We start from the raw sequence: 18,853 nt of genomic DNA, 5'->3' as shown, positions 1-18,853 counted from the left end.
CCCTTTTTAAAATAATTCAGAGCAAACGTCATTTAAGTTGCATCATATCACTTAAAATGGCGAGCCTTGTAGCTATACAGCGTTTTCAAGCCAAGGGGAATGTTCCAACACGGAGGAATTACAAATCATTATGCGATATTTCTTGAGGGAAACTGATTGAAAATTATTCCCCACGCAGATGCATATATTAATTCCCTGTGTTAGGCATTCCCCTTGGCTTGAAAACGCTGTATAGCTACAAGGCTCGCCATTTTGTGTAAGTGATATGATGCGTATTTAATGCCTGTGTTGTAACTTCAGATTAAACAGATGAGACCTTTGGTGTTTGATGTGACCGTTCTCAATGAATCCATCAATCCTACTGCCTTTATCAATGACTTGTCACTGTGACAACCCCAGACTTACTGAACTGACCACTATCTTTCCCTTAAGGCAACCGTCAGATACTGCTTAGTAATTTATATCTACAAAATTACAGTTGGCAAAACAATATGACACCCCTGCTAAGAGGGTCTACCGAGGATTCTCACAGTGCACCTTTCTATCCCCACAGTTTGTTGTAGACGATGAGCGACGCCAAACCCTTGATTCCTCTGTTAATCTTGTGAGACTCCGAGTAACATGATACCCGGTGCTCTAGATGTGCTGATACTGCCTGGTACTGGTGCCTGCACTTCTCCCTCTGGAGAGGGAGCGTACCTGCACGTCTGTCTTTGGAGTGGTAGAGTACCTGCAGTAGATTGAATTGGAGAGTCGCAGTACTTCTTAGATGTAAGCAGGTACTTTGGTTAAGGGTACCTGCACTTCTGGTTTTCAATTTCAAGCACAGGCTTTGGGCCGTGCATTAATTTGTCTTTACTTGCACTCGGTGCGCTGTGTCATTACATTCCTTTCTGTTATCTGCTCGTTAATGTTTTCTCTTCTGACTATTAAGTATTTCTTAACTGTGATGTTGAGTGCTGTGACACTTTACACTCTTGTCTTCAGTTTCTTGACTCTATTTTTCCTCCCGTAGACTCCCCCACTCAGGCGTCTGGCCTCACCTGGCGCTCCACTCTGCACATCAATCACCCTCTTTACACTACCACCTCGTCCCGTGTTCGAAACCTCTTGGCGCACCTCTCCCCCTCTACCAGTAGATGTCGCTGTCGGCTCAGTCTTGGGACTTCTCTCATATTTTTTTTGCATCAAGTTAGTTTGTCTTTTTCTGGTAACGTTCGAATATTTTTTTCTTTTCCTCCTCTCTCTGCCCTACCTCATGAGCAGAATCTGTGCTTGTCTAACAGCCGCCTGGCAACGGGTGGTGCTCGCGTCACTGGTGCTCGACTCTGGCAGAGATGCTCCACTTTCTGACGTTTACTGAGCCTGGGACTAGTAACCTGGTCTGATTTAGACCATTTATTGCAATTTAGCACCCTCTAGTGGCCATCTCTTTTTTTTTTTTTTTCCTCTCCTTTTTTTTTTTTTTTTCTTTCTCCAGTTAGTATATTCCTTATTTAATTTTTGTCCTCTGATCCAGATTCACTGACACTTAACGGACCAAATATTTTAAACATTAAGCATTCGAAGCCTCCTAACCTCTTCTTCCTTTTTAATTTAGATATCTTGAAAATCACTGACTTGATTCATACCGAACTATGGAAAATATTAATGCGGTTCTATCTTCATGCTCCCCTTTCCTGCCTCCAAGCAGCGGGTCGCCGGCTTGGACACCTGCTGACCCCTTACCTGAGGACCCTCTGCCTGGTTTCTTTAGTTTTTGAATCGTGCCGTCTCTGCCTTCTCTCTGCCCTCTCTACCCGCCTCTGCCGTTTTCGCTCCCCTGTGCCTGTTTGTGCTCCCATTTTCCTCCTTTTCAGCTTATATTGTGCCTGTTTCTACGCTATTTTGTTGTTTCTGCCGCCGCTTTTTTTTTTAAATTTTTTTTTTTATATATACCATTCTCTTTTCCCACCCATTCTGCCACGTCTACGCCTGCCAGCCCCGCACACTGCCACTCCCTCCTCCCAGGACTTATTTAATGGAGGCCACAGCGCGCCCATGCAGAGGATGTGCCACCAGCACATGGAAGCCATTGGCACCTGACTGCGCCTGGACCGTGCCCAGTGTCGGGAACCCGAGCGCTCCCACCTCCTACAGATATACTATTGCCAAACTCCTAACCCTGTACCAAGGTCACATCACACCAGCTGCTGTCGCACCTCTTTCTGATCCACGGTTGGACCTTTCTCCCACCTATAATGCCGCTTCTCCTGTGACATCTGGGCTGCCGCCCCATTGCCTACCTCCACCATGCAGCACAGCACACCTGCACCGAAGCAACTAGACTGCCTCCTTCTGAACACGCACTCGCTCTGCAAGCACACCACCGAAATCTGGGACCTCACCTCCCTTCCCACCCCCATGTCCTCTTCCTCTGAGACCTGGTTCATACCCCTCATCTGCTCCCAGCACTGCCTTAGCCACACCCGATGGCTACAAGATGGCACTCTGGAACTGCGCCAACAAACCCAGAGACCGGATCACCATCATCCACAAAGAAAACCTCCACTGCACCACCGCTGCAAACTATGCCACTCTGATCATGGAACACCTCCACCTCTAAACAAAGGCCAAATTCACCATCAGGGGCACCCTTGTTTACATACCACGAGGACCACACTCCAGCTTCTGCAACACCATCACCAACTTGATCATCCCACTCCCTTAGACTCCAAGGACTACATCTTCCTCGGAGACCAACTTACACCTCTATGATCTCAACGACACCAACATTGCCAACCTCCTTTAAAGCATGAACAACATCGGCCTCATTCAACTTGTCCCCAGCCCCACACACTGCACAGGACACATGCTTGACCTTGTATTGATCTCTAGCAACAGAGTCTATTACAGCCACGTTAGCAAGCTCACCTGGACAGACCATGCCTTAGTCCACTTACTCCTCTCCAAACCACCCTCCGCACCCCCTACCGTGGCTGGAGCAGGTGTCTGAGCTAGTGGACCAACGCCCTCGGTACCTCCCACCCCGACACTGCATCCAACCTGGGCTAGATGGTCAAAAATGTCACCACATGGATCTTCGCAAGCGCAGACCTTATTGGCCACCTCAAGCCCAGCATATGAAAGAGATCCACCAAACAGACTAAATGGTACACCAAGGAACTAAGAACCACCAAAAATTACTGCAAGCAACTAGAAAAGAAGTGGTGTATCAGCAAAGAAACTGCAGACAGAACCAGTTTCAAGACTGCCCTAAACTACTACGATCAGCTACTAAAGAAAATGAAAAAGATGGCCATTGAGGACAGCATCAATTCAAGCTTTGACAACAACAAAGAACTCTTCAACATCATGAGAGAGTTCCCCTAACTCTAAAGCCAAGAAAACCTAATCGCCCCTCTTCAAGAACTTTGCAACACACTGTCAAACTACTACCACAAAAAGATCTCAATCCTCCGCAAAAGCTTCGGACCCCGGCCCACCCCTTCCGACTTCTTCTGTCACCATGCTATCGATTAAGCCTTCCCTGATCGACTCCTCAACAGGAACCAGCTCACCCCCCAGGACACCACAGCCCTTACAAAGTCCGTCCACACAGGAGCCCCCACGGACCCCTGCCCACAACACATTTTCAACCTCCGAAACAATGAAATCCGCAGCGAGCTCACTGCCCTCTTCAACACCTCCATCACCACGGTTTACCAATTCTGAAATGTGTAAGGAAATACTCCTGTGGTAGTAATTGTCATAACCGAATAGAAGTGAGCACTACCTTATATAATTGCTGTTTTGGGCTTTTTAAAGAATTTTCTTCTAAAACAATTGTGTAATATCTACAAGATTTTTGGATATCTTGATCGTGACCTATTTAGGAAGGTTGCAATTTGAATTCTTCTGTTCTGGATGAATCTGAGCAAGTTATATCGGCTTGCATATAACATATTATTTAGATAAATGAGTTCTTGTGAACACTCTATCTTTGCTCAAATGCAATACCCAGCTCACAAGGACGTATAGGCTGCTCTTGCTCTTGAAATGCCCATTAAGTTACTCACAAATCCCACTTATTCACCTATACAGCCACTCTCACACCCGCTCACTCAAACTTCAAATAAACTTTATTTGGTTATTGTAACAAGATAACCATGAAAGTACAGTAAAAAATCACAAAAAGAGGGTTTTTATCATTAAGGCCACGCAAAGAAATTTCCACAAGTTCAGATCCCAATTGATTTTCGTAATTTTAAAAACATTATTAAGAAATGAGGAAATAAATACAACAGTTAAAATAGTATCCAGTTTCTGTACAGCTAAAAAGGCCGGGCAACAACGATTGATTTCCATGATCTTTAGCAGTGGAACAACATACATTCGTCTGGGTCTAGTAAAAAACTTGCAAAAAAAAAAGTATATGCATATCATTTTGAACTGATAAATCATCACAGGGGCATTTAATCAAAGTTTTTGACCAGTCATTCATGGCTGGAAACCTGAGTGATCTAAATAATAAATTAAATCTAAAACGGGTTAACAAAAACCTTTCATGATCACTCATTGATAACTTAATATACGGCTGTATATTCTTGCAAAAAACGATTTGCTCATGAGCTGCCACCGTGGATTTCTTAATTTCATTTCTAGTTCTAATCTCATGCAAGTAGGTCATACATTTTCTAGAGATATTGCATAGGGAGGATGGTTCTAGATAATAATTCCCCATGCCTAATAGCGTGAAAAAATTCTTAATATAATTCAACCATCTAATTTTTCCACACTTCTCTAATCCCATCGCATTTTCCATAATCAGTTGATTTAATCCAGACTCATCCACAGTCCATATTCTGTGCCAGAGTAGAACTGGGGCTGTTTTTATTGTGTCTTCCAAATATGGCTCCCCAAGTTCCACATGGCAGATATATGTCGAAACACTTTGTGGAACAGCTAAGAGATATTTCATAAAATTATTTTCAACCACTTGCAGAGCACTTACATTCGCGTAGCCCCACAGGCCTGCCCCATATGTAACAATAGCTACGCAAGTCGCTTTATATACAGTCAACATATCTTTAATTGGTTTCCTCCCTATTTTACGGCTAAAGTTTTTCAATGCCGTAATAGATTTACAGTACAACAGTTTCCTGGTCTTGATTGTAGTGTTCCATAGGCCTGTACTATCAATTAAAACCCCTAAATAGGGAAATGTTAAGGTAGCCTCTACTGGGGTAGAACCAATATAAATTACTTTTTTCTTTCTCTGTGCACCCGACCCACAGTGCATGGTAAATGTCTTGGAGCAATTTATACTCCAATCAAGCTGTTTCATTTATACTCCAATCAAGCTGTTTCATAAAGTCAGAAAAGGAGGTAACTAGTCTCTGCATGGCCTGCGGTGTTCTGGCCATCAGGACCGCGTCGTCTGCGTATAGCAGAGTTGGGATTGGTCTTTCTCCCACCATCGGCACGTCCCTACACTCAGCTATCAAAGTTTTTTCCACATTATTAATATAGAGTGTAAAAAGGAACGGTGCCAGGACACAGCCCTGGCGCACACCCCTTTTAATTGCAAAAGATTTAGTACATTCACCATTTTTTCCTTATCTGACTCTGGCCGAAGCTCCTGCATAGAGCTCTTTGAGAAAATTAATAACTGGTTGGTCTACTTCCATGTTTCTCATAACTAGCCAAAGTGTGCTATGTACTACAGAGTCGAATGCAGAAGTAAGATCAACAAAGGTTAAAAACATTCATCCTTCTTTGGCTTTAGTATATTTTTCAATTAAAATATGCAGGTTCAAACACTGTTCAATTGTTCCAAGCCCTTTCCCAAAACCATACTGCAGGTCACTTAGCATTTTAGCTTCTTCTGCCCATACATGAAGTCTGTTTACTCTCCCTAGGATTTTAACAGTGGAATCCAGGAGTGATATTGGGCGGTAACACTGACAGTTTTCTCGGTCGCCCTTTTTAAAAATGGGGACTATCAGGGATTCACACCACGAAGGGAGAAGACCTTTGTGTAAAGTGGCATTAAAAAGGGGTGTGAGAATAGGGGCCCACAGTTCCCTATTATTTTTAAATAAATCAACCGGGACCCCATCAGGGCCGGGTGCTTTTCCCCCCCCCAGGCAGGCATCGATACATTTGTGCACTTCTGTTACTGTAATTTCGGGAACAAAAGTGCTACTAGAGTAAGTGCATGCTCCCGTATGAATATTCTCATTAACACATTCCCTCTTATCTTGTACATTGGAATACAATTTTACAAAGTGTTCAACCCACCCACTCTCTGTAATTGCCAAATCTAATGGGTCTATATTACTATGATTTAAAAAAGGGGCATTGACAACTTTCCAAAATAGAGCAGAGTCTTTGCTCAACGAAGCATCACATAGAGCGTCCCATGCTTCTTTCTTTAGAGCATTTTTTCTAGTTTTGAGGGTTTGCTTGTAGACATTCCTGCAATTTCTAATTAGGCCAATATCTTTCTCCGGGGCATGTAGGGCTTGCTTTAGACTTGAGTATGCCTTTGTACACTCAGTCAAACCACCCCTTCCGCCTCTTATTTCCACCTCTAATACCAACCCATAGTAGCTTTCTGGTTTGGGCAACAATCATCAGAAAGTTGTTAATCATATCAAAGTCATCAACATTCTCATCTGTACATGCATAGAATTGGGGCAACATCCTTTTTATTAATTTTTCCTGAAAGTCAACTGGGGAAATTTTTGTCCACTTTAAAGCGTATCCATTTTTTCGGGCCATAGTAATATTGTCTACTAACACTTTAGATTTGGCCCTACCACAAAATTCTTTAGCTCTCAGTCTCACTTTGAAAGTGAGAGGGGGCAATCAAGAATACTATAATCCTGTATCATATCCCCATGACTAATAGTCATTAAGACATAATCAATAGTTGTATTTGCCCCTCTGCCATTAAACATTGGGGAAAAAGGGGACTTCTGGACTAATCAATCTGTTAACAAAGTCCATGTCATTCTCAAATATAAGTTCATTTAAACGATCCCCCCATTTAGAATGTTCAAAATGACTGAGACTAATATCTTTATCTAATTTTACCCCACATGTCCCACTCTCTACATTCCTGCATATTGGGCAGTTAAAATCTCCGACCCATATGATACAAGTCTCCTTGGACCTCCTACCTATAGCAGATATAATGTTACTTCCTAATAATCTAAAGACGTCATCTATGTCCTCTCCTTGAATATTATTATAAAAATTAACCAAAACTAAGAACATCCCTTTATTAATTGTGATCCTAATAATGTGATAATACGTATTATTAAAAACGAACTCAATTTTGGTACTTACTAACAGATTTGAAACGTAAGTACACAAACCTCCTTTGGCCCTACCATAAGGTGAGCTAACTGCTGGGGAGAAATAGGTTTTAAATCCGTTAATGTGTACTGGTTCTTTTGTCCAGGTTTCCTGGAGACTTATGACATCGTAGTTACTTAACAACTTTTCCCAATTTTCATTACCCAATTTGGATCTCAACACTGCAATATTCCAACTCAGAAATGACCATGCCTCCCCGTTTGTCTGGCCGACCACTAAGTCAGTATTGCTAATTGAATATGTTATTTCCCCTTGAGGTACCTCAATTTGTGGGCTATATTGACACACAGGACCTTGCCTCTTTCTAATATCAACCACCATGTCTGTCTCAGTATCTATGGTGGTACTTTCCATCCCTCGGTCCTCACACTCCGGCCGTCCACTGGGGATTAAATCAGTGGACCAGTCAATATCTTCTAGCCCTTGCAGGATATGAAATCTGTTTGCTAGTGGTATATCAAAATTGGGGATGACTTTGTCTCTATATCTAGACCTATACTCCCCTTGATACCACGTGTTAGATCCCCTTAAGTTCATTAGTGGGTAAAAATAGGTCAAATCTACAGTTTGAATTCTGCCTATATCGTAATTAGATTCCCAGTGACCTCTAAAACTTACCGCTCCTCTATCTCTGAGATTTACAATTATACAATCTCCAGGTAAGTCTTTTTGCCTATGACCAATCCAATGTACTTTCCTAACATTTAAAATCTCCACTCGTGTTTGTCCAGGTAAGGGTCTATTATAATTCAGCCAATGCATTACCTTGTTCTTCAGTTCTTGGTAATTTTCTCCCTTTCCATTACTCAGCTCTGGCACCCCTGCCAACACCACTGTGTAAGGAATTGACTGGGGGGGGGGGGAGATCAATGTGTATGTGTTTGGCCTTATCATAGGTATTTATAACCTTATCTCGATTAGTCGCAATCAAGTCTGTCGTACCTTCCTTCCCTATGGGTCCCTTACCTGTCTCCCTCTCAGCTCCTTTATGTCCAGAATCCCTATGGATTGACAAGTTAGTCCCTATGGGTGTGGTATGAAGTACACGACCCTTATCACAACTTACCGCTGGTATTGTGGATTCGGCTGGCTTTGAAACACCAATAACAACATTATCTGATTTTCTAGAATTAGAGGCAGCTATAGGCCTAATTAATAGACTCCGGTGCTCCAGTGTGTCAGAATTAATTACTCCCTGCTTTTCTAGACCCTCTACTTTTAGTCTTCCTACTACTGGCAAAACAAGTGATTTCATTAACTGCTCGATTTTTATCATAAAGTCTACCAAATCTGTCAATGTAGTTCCTTGTTGCACAGTGTGCCTAGCATCATTACTGGACGTTTCTGTACTATGTTGTGGCTTGCTTTTCTCCCCTTTTTCTTTTAGAGAAATTGGTACAGATTTCTTCTGCTTACCTTTTTTTGATTTCCCTCTATTTTTAGTTATATTGCGCAAATTCCTATTTGGTACAGCTTTCGTTTTTCAGCCTTTCCCTTGTAATCCTTGTGGGGGAAGTCACATTATGTATCGATCCTACTGTGTTAATATCATTATTTATACAATTAGTTGGCTCCTCCAAATTATCTGACACATTGATTAAAATGGGGGATTCCTCATTTAACCGTAAGTTGGGAGTAAGAGACAACCTATTTTCCCGACTCATAAACTCGGCGGGAGATGTAACTTGCGACATAATAACACAGTTGGAGTCTTTGGCAGAAAAATCCGCATATGAATCCATAAGAATTGATTCCTGCGAGTACGCCGTATTCAAGGTAGTGTTCACGTGTGTAATATTATCTTGGGTAAGTTGAGTTGGCAAACGCAAACTAGGAGGTAATGACAGCCGCCTCTCTGTGCTCTCAATAGCATTGACAACTACCCCTATAGTTTTTTGTAGCATCCTGTCTATTGCTGTCAGGCTTGGTAAAGGGGTTTTTGGTTGAACTTTAGTTCTTGCGGTGGAACGAGTAGACATTGGTGTAGTTTTGCCCATCCTTACTACGTCACGTGAAATCGAGCTGTATAAAGCACCGCTTTACTGGCAGTCAAGCGTTACAATATCATTAACATGAATTTTTTTTAAAGGTAATTTGATCTAAGGGAGATGGCCCAGCCCAGCCACGTCCTGCCCCGGAAGGCCACAGACGGCCCGCCCTTTGCCCGGGCTTAGCCCGGCGCACGCCCGCGCGCTTCCCGCGTAGTGGGCCTTAGCGCTGTTTAAATGCGCCTCCTGGCGCTGTGCGTGCGTGATTCGCGCGCCGCCGCTGGTGCTGCCGGGAATTGTAGTCCCATTGTTGCGGCGACCCGCTCACTCACCCATACAGCCTCTCAACACACCCACTCCTCTACTGACATCTCCCCACTGTGCACCCTGGATTCCTTTCCCCAGCTGGCCTTGCACGATCTGGAGATCTTGCTTGATGAGACCAAGTCCGGCTCGCCCCTGGATACTTGCCCTTTGAAAATCATCAAGCAGTGTAGGGAGACCCTTCTACCACCGCTGCTAGAAATAATGAATCTTGCCATCAGAGATGGCATCTTCCCTCTGGAGTGGAAGAAGGCAGCGGTGAAACCTCTGTTAAAGAAGGCCTCTCTCGATCCGGAAGTCTTAAAAAATTTCCGTTCAATTTCGCTGCTCCCGGCTCCAGCGAAGATGCTTGAGGCACATCTTAACAAGCATCTCGCTGTCTTTGTGGAGAGTTCGGGCTGCCTGGACCCCTCCCAACATGGATTCAGGAGGGAACACAGTACCGAGTCAGCCCTTACCATCGTGCTTGACAAAATCCGCACGACAGTCGATGGGGGCCAGACCACCCTCCTGGTCCTACTTGATCTAACTGCGGCCTTCGATACCCTCTCCCCCTCAGTTCTTACATCACGCCTGAGGGATGTGGGGGTGAAGGACGCAGCTCTAGATCTATTGACTTCTTTCCTCGTTGGGAGGGAACAAAGAGTCAAGCTGGGGGGGTTCCTATCTCCATCCCGCTCTGTGCTATGTGGGGTCCCCCAAGGGTCGGCGCTTAGCCCGACCCTATTTAACATCTACGTAACCCCTCTAGCCAGACTAATAAGAACGTTCGGGATGGAGGTAGTCTCTTATGCAGATGACACCCAAATACTCGTCTCTCTCTCCCATTCAGATGTGCAAACCGCCTCCAAGTTTAGATCTTGTATGGAGGCGGTTGGTCATTGGATGATTCAGAACTCCCTTAAACTGAATGGGGAGAAGACTGAGGTGATGGTGTTTGGAGGGAAAGAAAACATCTGGTCAGCCAATTGGTGGCCTGACTCATTGGGAATGTGTCCTTCGCCCCCCCCCCCCCCCCCCCACTACATCTGCTAAGAATCTCGGGGTGCTGATAGATCCTGCCCTTGATATGAACAAACAGGTGAGTAGGACCATCTCCACCTGCTGGGGTCTGATCCACACTCTTCGAAGGATTAGGAAATACCTTTCCTTGCAGGCCAGAAAGCAAATTGCTGTCGCACTCATTGGTTCACGTTTGGACTACTGTAATGCGCTGTATGCGGGGCTAAACAGGAGCCTCCTGCAACGCTTACAGGTAGCTCAAAATGCCACAGCCAGATTTGTTCTGGATATCCCCAGACGCTCTTCGGCCATGGAGGCTAGGAAAACGCTGCACTGGTTACCGGTAGAACTCCGAATACGGTTTAAAATCCTATGTATGACATATAGAGCCTTTGCCAAAAATAGCGATTCAGGAGTCGGATCTATCATTTCCCATTACACTCCTGGAAGGAACTTGCGTTCCGCCGGGAAATTGCTTCTTATAGCTCCCCGTATACGAAGAGCTAAATGGGGTGGCAGGGCCTTTTCCACTCTGGCCCCCAAATGGTGGAATGATCTTCCTCTTGACCTCAGATCCTTGCCCTCCCTGCAGAAGTTCCGTAGTGCTCTTAAAACTTGCCTCTTTCGGCAGGCCTATATGTAAGGATGTTTGCTTCAATTATTGATCGTATTCTTAGGCGCCTTGATACCTTCTGGTTATTGTTTTGCGCGATATAAATTTTTATCAAATCACTCACTCACCCATACAAGCACTCGCACACCCACACAAACACTTACATACCCATTCACACATCCATACAAGCACTCACATCAGCTCACTCACCCATACATCCATTCACAGACACTTGCTCTACGATACAGCCGCTCATACACCAGCTCACTTAACCAAACACTCGCCCATACAGCCACTCACTCATACACACAGCCACTGACACCCATGCATCCACTCACTCCCTCACCCACACAGCTACTCACACACCAACTTATACACCTTTGCAGGCACTCGGACCCCCACTAATTCACGGATACACACAGTCACACAGCCACTCACATAATATATGTTAGAAATTGTATCACTCATTAGTAGTACACAAAGGATACTAATTTTACCTTTGTGGTACCTTGGTACATATGTTTAACACTCATAAACCTGTAGATAATACTCACACTCTTTGGATGATGTCATCATTGATGTCATTTGAGATGTCATCAGTGATGTAATCTGTGAATTCACTTACCATGTCATGAGTGATGTAATATGCAAGGTCCTAAACCGTGCATTGCAGGGCATCAGTTATAGCTAGCTCAGCTAACTCTAATTGCTGAATTTCACTAATTTTTGCATGAGTGAAATCTGAGCCTAACAATAACGCCCCTGTCATCTTTGCATTTTTCAGTGAAAATTATATTATTGTTTAAAACAGTAAATCTTAACTATTTGAATATATAACATTAATATAAGTAATATTTAATGCTATATACTTATAAACCTACACAAATGTCTATGTTTATATATACAGGTATATAATATAACACAATTATTAAATATATATTATACCTTATATTTTGTTTTTTCCCCTTTTTTACTATAAAAGCATATATATAAAATATTAACAAAACAAATGCAAAATATTGAATAAATAATTAAATTGTTTAAGTATAGAAAAAAAACATTTACAAAAATATTATTTAAAAAAAAATATATAAATATTATATTTAAACCATATTAAAAAAAAATTGAAGTGTGAGAATTATAGATAAAGTAGTCCCACTCCAGTCTGTTCAACAGTAGAGAAAGCGTTGGACTTCAGAAAAATGTAATTTACTATTCCCACTCAAGTGTGTGCAACAGTAATGAAAGTACTTCACTGCAACACATAACATATATGAAACCTAACCCAATTAATTTATATCAAATTATAAATTATTAACATACCACATGTACCCCTACAAACCCAACGTCCCACACCTAATATATAACTAGAATATAAAATGACACAATTTACATAATCAAATAATAAATACGTTTCCAATTGATTGTTACTGAATCAATGCTTAGTTAACTTCCCACCCTATACCCCGACAAAGCCAGCAGCCTGCACATACAATATGTTTAAAATAGAATTATAACAGTTAACATAATAAATAATCAATTAAATAATTGATTAATTATTCTTAATTAACTCTCCACCCTGCAAACCTAGCAACCTGGTATGACAATATAAAGTCTTCCAGCTTTAAATGTACACTACGTTTATTTCAACTACGCAGCCAGAAGTCCAAACTATGCCTGCAAGAACCATTCCTGGCAGTGAGGGGACAGGGAAGCGCAAACCTTCTGCGTTTTAGACAGTTCTACCACTGAAAGCTGCTTTCATGCACTTTAGGATTGGTCAGCACGGCAAACTGAAATTTACCCTGGGCGGCGAGGGCGCAGGCTCCCCTTAGGGTACGATGAATTCACAAGCTGGGGCCAAGCGCGCACCGGCTATTGTAAATGAATTATGAGTGTACCACAGAAATGCTTCCCAGTCCTTGGAACTGGCAGTACTGGAGTACTGGACACGCCAAGTGTGCAGGAAGAGAGTAGGTACTCGACACCCAGTAGGGTTCATAACAAGTATGTAATATCATGGATAGGAACACGTTAAACATTCTACATATTTCATCGATACTTTGGGCATTTTTATTACGTCGATATTTTCACTATGTAAATATAATTTCAAAAGCTTTAATGAAACGGGAAACTATTGCCTCCAACTCACTTATTTCATTTTTCAAATCCCCTCACTTCCTTAAATCCCAAGAGAAACCCTATTTATAAAATACCGAATCCCTTTGGTGAGGTTCATGAAAGCCCCTGCTTATGTTTGTAGTGTTTTGTGCCCCCTTCACCCTTCCAAAAGTTTGTGGGATTGACAAATTTGTTTCAAACATTTTGTCTGCACCGACAGTCACCCCCACCCCATGGACTTCTATATAAACGCTGTTGCAGGGATTCTACTCTGGAACAGAGCGATGCTTGGGACCATAGAAGATCGGCATGTAGGGACTGAGTCTCCACACCACCTCCGTATCTATGGGCTCGAATCCGACTGGCTATAGTGCCTCACTTGCCCTCCTACTCTTTCCAGAGAGACCACTGCTTTGGCACACCAGAACACAACACTCGACTCTTCCGGGGATCGCAGTAGCAGGTCCTCCCCTTTTGTTTTCTCGCTCGTACCTGTCCACAATAAACAGAAAAGAGACACAAAGGAAGTTTACAATATTTCTTTAAGCTGTCGTGCTCTGATCTGCAATAATTGTCCCACAACTAGAATACAGATAGGTGGTGTCATCGGCATGGTTAGCAGACCATATGCAATGAAGAGCCCTGTCATATTAGCTGACAGATTTCCCTAAACCCACCCTCCCTACAGAAGCTAAGTGATTATAGATTATGGACTATAGATCTCTGGGTTTGAGTGGCGGACCCCATACCTTCGCATACATAGGTAGCTGCTCTACATCAAAGCTGACTCTGCCCTCTTGTCTCCGGACCTTTGCTCTGCCTGCAGGTCTCTGCTCTGTGTTTTTATAACTAGTCCCTGGTTATACGACCAAACATGCGTTTTCTAAAACCGCAGCTGCGTGTCTGTTATGTCTAGGTGCTAGTGTCTGACCACAGAGAATAACAAGGAGCTAAGTTTGATCGTGCCTAGTCTGTTCAGACTAAATCTAAGGAAAATAACTAAATACAAAAGCTTGTGCCTACTATGTGTGAAAATACAACGTGGCACAAAACCAAGCGTGATATTTGGTAACCTGTTTAAACGAAAAGCGGCCTACAACATGCATATTTAGGCTAACCTAGTGAAAACGACAATGGCCGTGTCGGAACACACGACAACATTATGGTGGAAATGCCCACCACTAAATTATCAAGGTAGGTAAGTGTGAATTCATAGCAGTAAACCAGTGTTTCTCTAAATACATTAACTTGGCTTGGTGATGGCCAATATTGGGGGGACGGTATTTGAATAGGTGGCTTTTCCTAAACCTGGTACAGGGATGTATGGGCAGCACATTAAGAGAAGTCCCGTGTAAACTGGAGGCACGTATGTATGTTCTCGGTTCAAGATTTAAGTGACGGTAGCACTTGGGAACCTGTGGGGCACAGATGTGTCGCTGTGCAGCAGGCACCAGTGAGTCATGTGCGGTGACTTTGCAGCCTGTGTCTGTTGATTCCCCTCACTTGCACTTTATATGATGGGCTCCTCCAGGACCGCCAGGTGCCTCGTTTTCAAGCTCTGCAAGCGCGGTACTCTCTGCAAAGGGATGATGGCGCAGGACCGGTGACTGCCCATCCTGCAGGAGACCAGATGGACAAAGACCGAAGCCAAAAGACGGCTGTTAACCGATGTCAGACAGGGACTGGAAGTGGAGCCGGGCACCAATGGAAAAGGGCCCCAAGTGAGCAAACCAGATGGCTACAAAAAGTGGCCCACATTTGTCTGCGCAGTTTTGAGTTTGTAAAGCTGCTGTACAGGTGTTTTGCGAGGTGAGGGAGAGACTGTGCTTCTGACATTGCTGCTGGCCATGTTTACAGTCATATCACACAAGTCACCAGTAGAAACCAGCCCAGCAGACCACAACACAGGCTCACAAACAGAAAAACAGCCCACATTGAACTGTCACATCAGCCCTTCTGGCACTGCCAGGCCGCTCTGGAAGCCACCCCACCCTGGATTACAAACGGAAAGTGGAGTAGAAACTTATTAAATTGTTTAAGGACCTACACATACATTAACATTTTATTTCTTTGTGTTTAATGTTGAGGAAAATACAGCGGGTAACGTCATTAGTGTGTGAGTTAGTTGTGACGGGAATGGGATACAGCCCTCGGGTGAGGGGTGGAGTGAAGGTTTCATGGGATACGGCCCTCGGGTGAGGGGTGGAGTGAAGCTTTAAATGCATACTAGCCCCAGAGTCACTGGGGAAGGGAACTAGAGGCTCACCAGGGTAATCGGAGACGGCCTGCCTCCAACACAAATTGTTATACACAAATGGGGCCGCTCCTATTTAAAATGACCTAAAGTGTGCTCAGAAGTGTAATGCGAGTGTGGACATCTCACAAAAAGTTTAGGACTGGCCAAACACACCACCTTGGGTCATGCTTCATCATTGGCCAGTCCTCGCCCTCTAAAAACTCTGTTTGATAGAGGGGGGGGGGGCATACACCTGACCACAGGGATGCACTTCTAACTAAGTGGGGGCCCGAAGTGAGTGAGTGAAGGTAAAAACCATTACAGTGACCTCATTTACTTTTTAATGATCTAGGAGGCTGTATGGTGTATAAAAACAAGTCCACGGCGAAATGGGGAAGTTATTAACCCCTCGCCGTGTAGAGTTGGGTCGACATGTTTCTGCCTTGTGTCAACAGTGGTACTCGGCATTCATCAGGACCTAGATACTTCAATATATACAGGGCTCCACTCTTACCAACATTGTGGTTTAGAGAAAACCTGCGGTGGGGTGACCTTTGTCACTCTCTGCTGTTTAGGGGTCTTTAGTACCCTGTAAAAAAAGATTAAACAACACCCCCCCTAGCACTTATAAGGAATGAAGGTCATTAACGGAAAGGCAAACACCACTACTCACATTTTAAGCACACGTGGTTCAAGTGTATAACACGTGACTGTCATATGTGAATACACAAGTGAATATAAAAACCTATACGAGAGGAATATCTCCCACATCTTACCTACAGACATAACCCTATGTGCTTCATGGGAGGGGAAAGTAAAGGGGAGCCCCTGTAGTCAAACGCTGGAGAGGTAAACATAAGTAGAACAGTATTAACCCTTTCGCTGCGGCGGGAATTCCGCCGCAGCGCTGGGAGGGGTTTGGGGGCAGCGCGGTGGCGCGGTGCTCATGACGGAGCCACTCCGTCATGAGCCACGGTTGAGCTGTGCTCATGACGGAGTGGTTCCGTCATGACTCCGCCCACGGCGCTAATCGCCCGCACAGGTGGGGAATTAGCGCCGCGTGGGCGGCGCGGCCGCCAACGGCCGCAGCATGACGGAACCACTCCGTCATGAGCACACGGCGACCGTGGCTCATGACGGAGTGGTTCCGTCATGAGTGGGGAAGGGGTTAAATCGGTAAGATTTGACCGAAAACAAACAAAGAAGGTTTCACAGATCTCTTGAGTCGCTTTCGGAGCATCAGGTGGCGATGGCAGAGAAGGGGAAGCAAGGAGCAGTAGGGAGGGATGGAGTCAACTTGTGAAAGATGTGAGTCCTTGCAAAGAATCTGTAGGGTCGCCTACCGGTCCCTTTCCTTCTGCCCGCCCCTCCTTCTCTGTTACTTTCTCAGATTTTTTTTTTTTTTTAGACACTCTCTTGCTGTCTCTAATTCTTTCTTTACCATTTCTCTCACACTTGTGCTCTCTCTCACACTTGTGCTCTCTCTATCTGTCTCTGTTCCCTCTCTCTCCTTGCTCTTCCTTTAACAGTCTTATTGATATTTCTTACTCTGTCCTTTTTTCTGTCTCTCACTTCCTTTATCCTTTTCTCTCTCTCCTGTTTTTCTCTTTTCTGTGTTTCCGTTCGTGTCTATCAATCCTCAACTTTCTCTTTGTTTTGCTGTCTCTATCTTGTTCGCTTTCTTTCTCTCTAATTGACTTGCATCTTTTTCTCTGTCCGCACTGTACCAGCTCCAATCAGTTGAGCAGCGGTCACATTTCCTCTCTCTGAGTCAATAACACAGCCTTCGCTCGAACCAAACATGGTAAATGCCAACACGTGACTTTGACGTAATAACGGTGACTACAGACTGTCCTGCCACCCTGTATGTCGACAATAATGCGCCACTCTATCTGCATGGGGCATTGCACAACAGCTGCCAGGCTGGCAGACGCCCTTTGCCCCTCATTTGATTGCGCCAGCCTCTCCCTCAGTCAAAGGGCGCGTGCCGGCAGGATAAGCTTATATATCCGAAATAGCTTTGATTTCCGAACACTGTTCTAAGACTCCGCATTGGGCCCGGGATCCGCTTGGAATCGCCTCAAAATGTCTGGAATGTGAGTATGTTTTTCAAATCCTGAATTGTCTTGCGACAGTCTGGCCGGGCTGAGCTGGCATTTCATGTCTCTGGTGTGGGGCAACACCGGCCCTGGTTTACGATAATCCTCCTGGGTGCACAGGTCCTGTCTGCTTCTTCAAACGGGAACTTGTCTATTTTTCGAAAAACTTTGTGGTTCCAGGCAGACATTTAGAAAACGGACCACATCTGCAGAATGTCTCCTCCAGAGCCTCCTCCCCAACCCTACAGCCAATGAGCTTCGAGAGAATTGTCTGTTTTTTGGCTTTTATCTGACTTGTAGAGTGCATCTCAACCTCCTCTCACGCTTTCTGATTACCGTCTAAGGTATTTTTTTCTCCAAATGTATTTAAATTGTAATGATCGAGTTCATATTTTTCATTCAGCGCCACATGTTGCCCGATGTCTGCTTCGTGGCGCTCTCTGGCCCTTCAAGCGTAAAAGAAATCAAGAAAAGTCGTAAGCAAGCTTCCAACATAGACCACGTCAGCAAACCTGTTATGATTCCAGGGCTGTCCAGATGGTAGTGAGTGGAGAGGGTAAATGAATTACTATAGGACGCCCTCTTGAACGGCACCGATTCGCATACAATGCCTGCACTATGTAACCCACAGGGCATCTGATTTTATTTTTTCCCCCCCCCTTTTTTTTTTTTTTTTTTATTTCCCCCCACGATGGTATATACTGCAGCACCTATGGAACACCCCCAACCCCACCCCAATAGACTTTGACTTGGCCATGTCTCTCAACCATCATTTAAATCACTCGGTGTCTTGTCGGCGTTTTGAAATCGTGTTTCTTTACTGCTGCCTCGTGCACAGGTCGCTGCCGCCTCTGGCCCTTGCCGAGGATAAGTGGGGAGTAAGAGGGGTAGGTGAGATGAGGATTCAGAAGGACTGGATTCACTGCCGGGTTGGCTTGAGTCTTACAAAAATCAGGCATTGAGGTAGAAGAGAATGACCTCATAGAAGCAGAAATGGGGAAAGTAAAAGCAAAGAGTGGGGACCCGGAGAAGGAGCCGCCGGGTCTAGAACCTGGGTTTGGGGACACCGCAGGTAAAAGTGGAACACTCGGATTCAGAAAGCTGG

At 44.3% G+C, this 18,853-nt stretch overlaps 1 protein-coding gene across 2 annotated transcripts in view; it reads left to right on the top strand.

The window, feature by feature from the left end:
• CIDEC (cell death inducing DFFA like effector c) overlaps positions 1 to 18,853 on the top strand; it is a 105,735-nt gene that overhangs the window by 16,089 nt on the left and 70,793 nt on the right. Inside the window, exon 1 of one of the 2 annotated variants that reach the window (XM_085624281.1) lies at positions 17,512 to 17,745. The exons of the other annotated variant lie outside the window; for it this stretch is intronic. Within the exon in view, the coding sequence (XP_085480407.1) occupies positions 17,735 to 17,745 (11 nt within the window). The 5' untranslated portion in view covers positions 17,512 to 17,734. Of the gene's footprint in view, positions 1 to 17,511; positions 17,746 to 18,853 lie in introns of those variants that run through there. 2 annotated transcript variants of the gene reach the window in all.

The sequence above is a fragment of the Triturus cristatus genome, chromosome 9 (genome assembly GCF_964204655.1).
Source record: "Triturus cristatus chromosome 9, aTriCri1.1, whole genome shotgun sequence".
Lineage (NCBI taxonomy): Eukaryota > Metazoa > Chordata > Amphibia > Caudata > Salamandridae > Triturus > Triturus cristatus.
The sequence above is the reverse complement of the archived record's forward strand: the minus strand, read 5'-3'. Positions and strand labels throughout refer to the sequence as shown.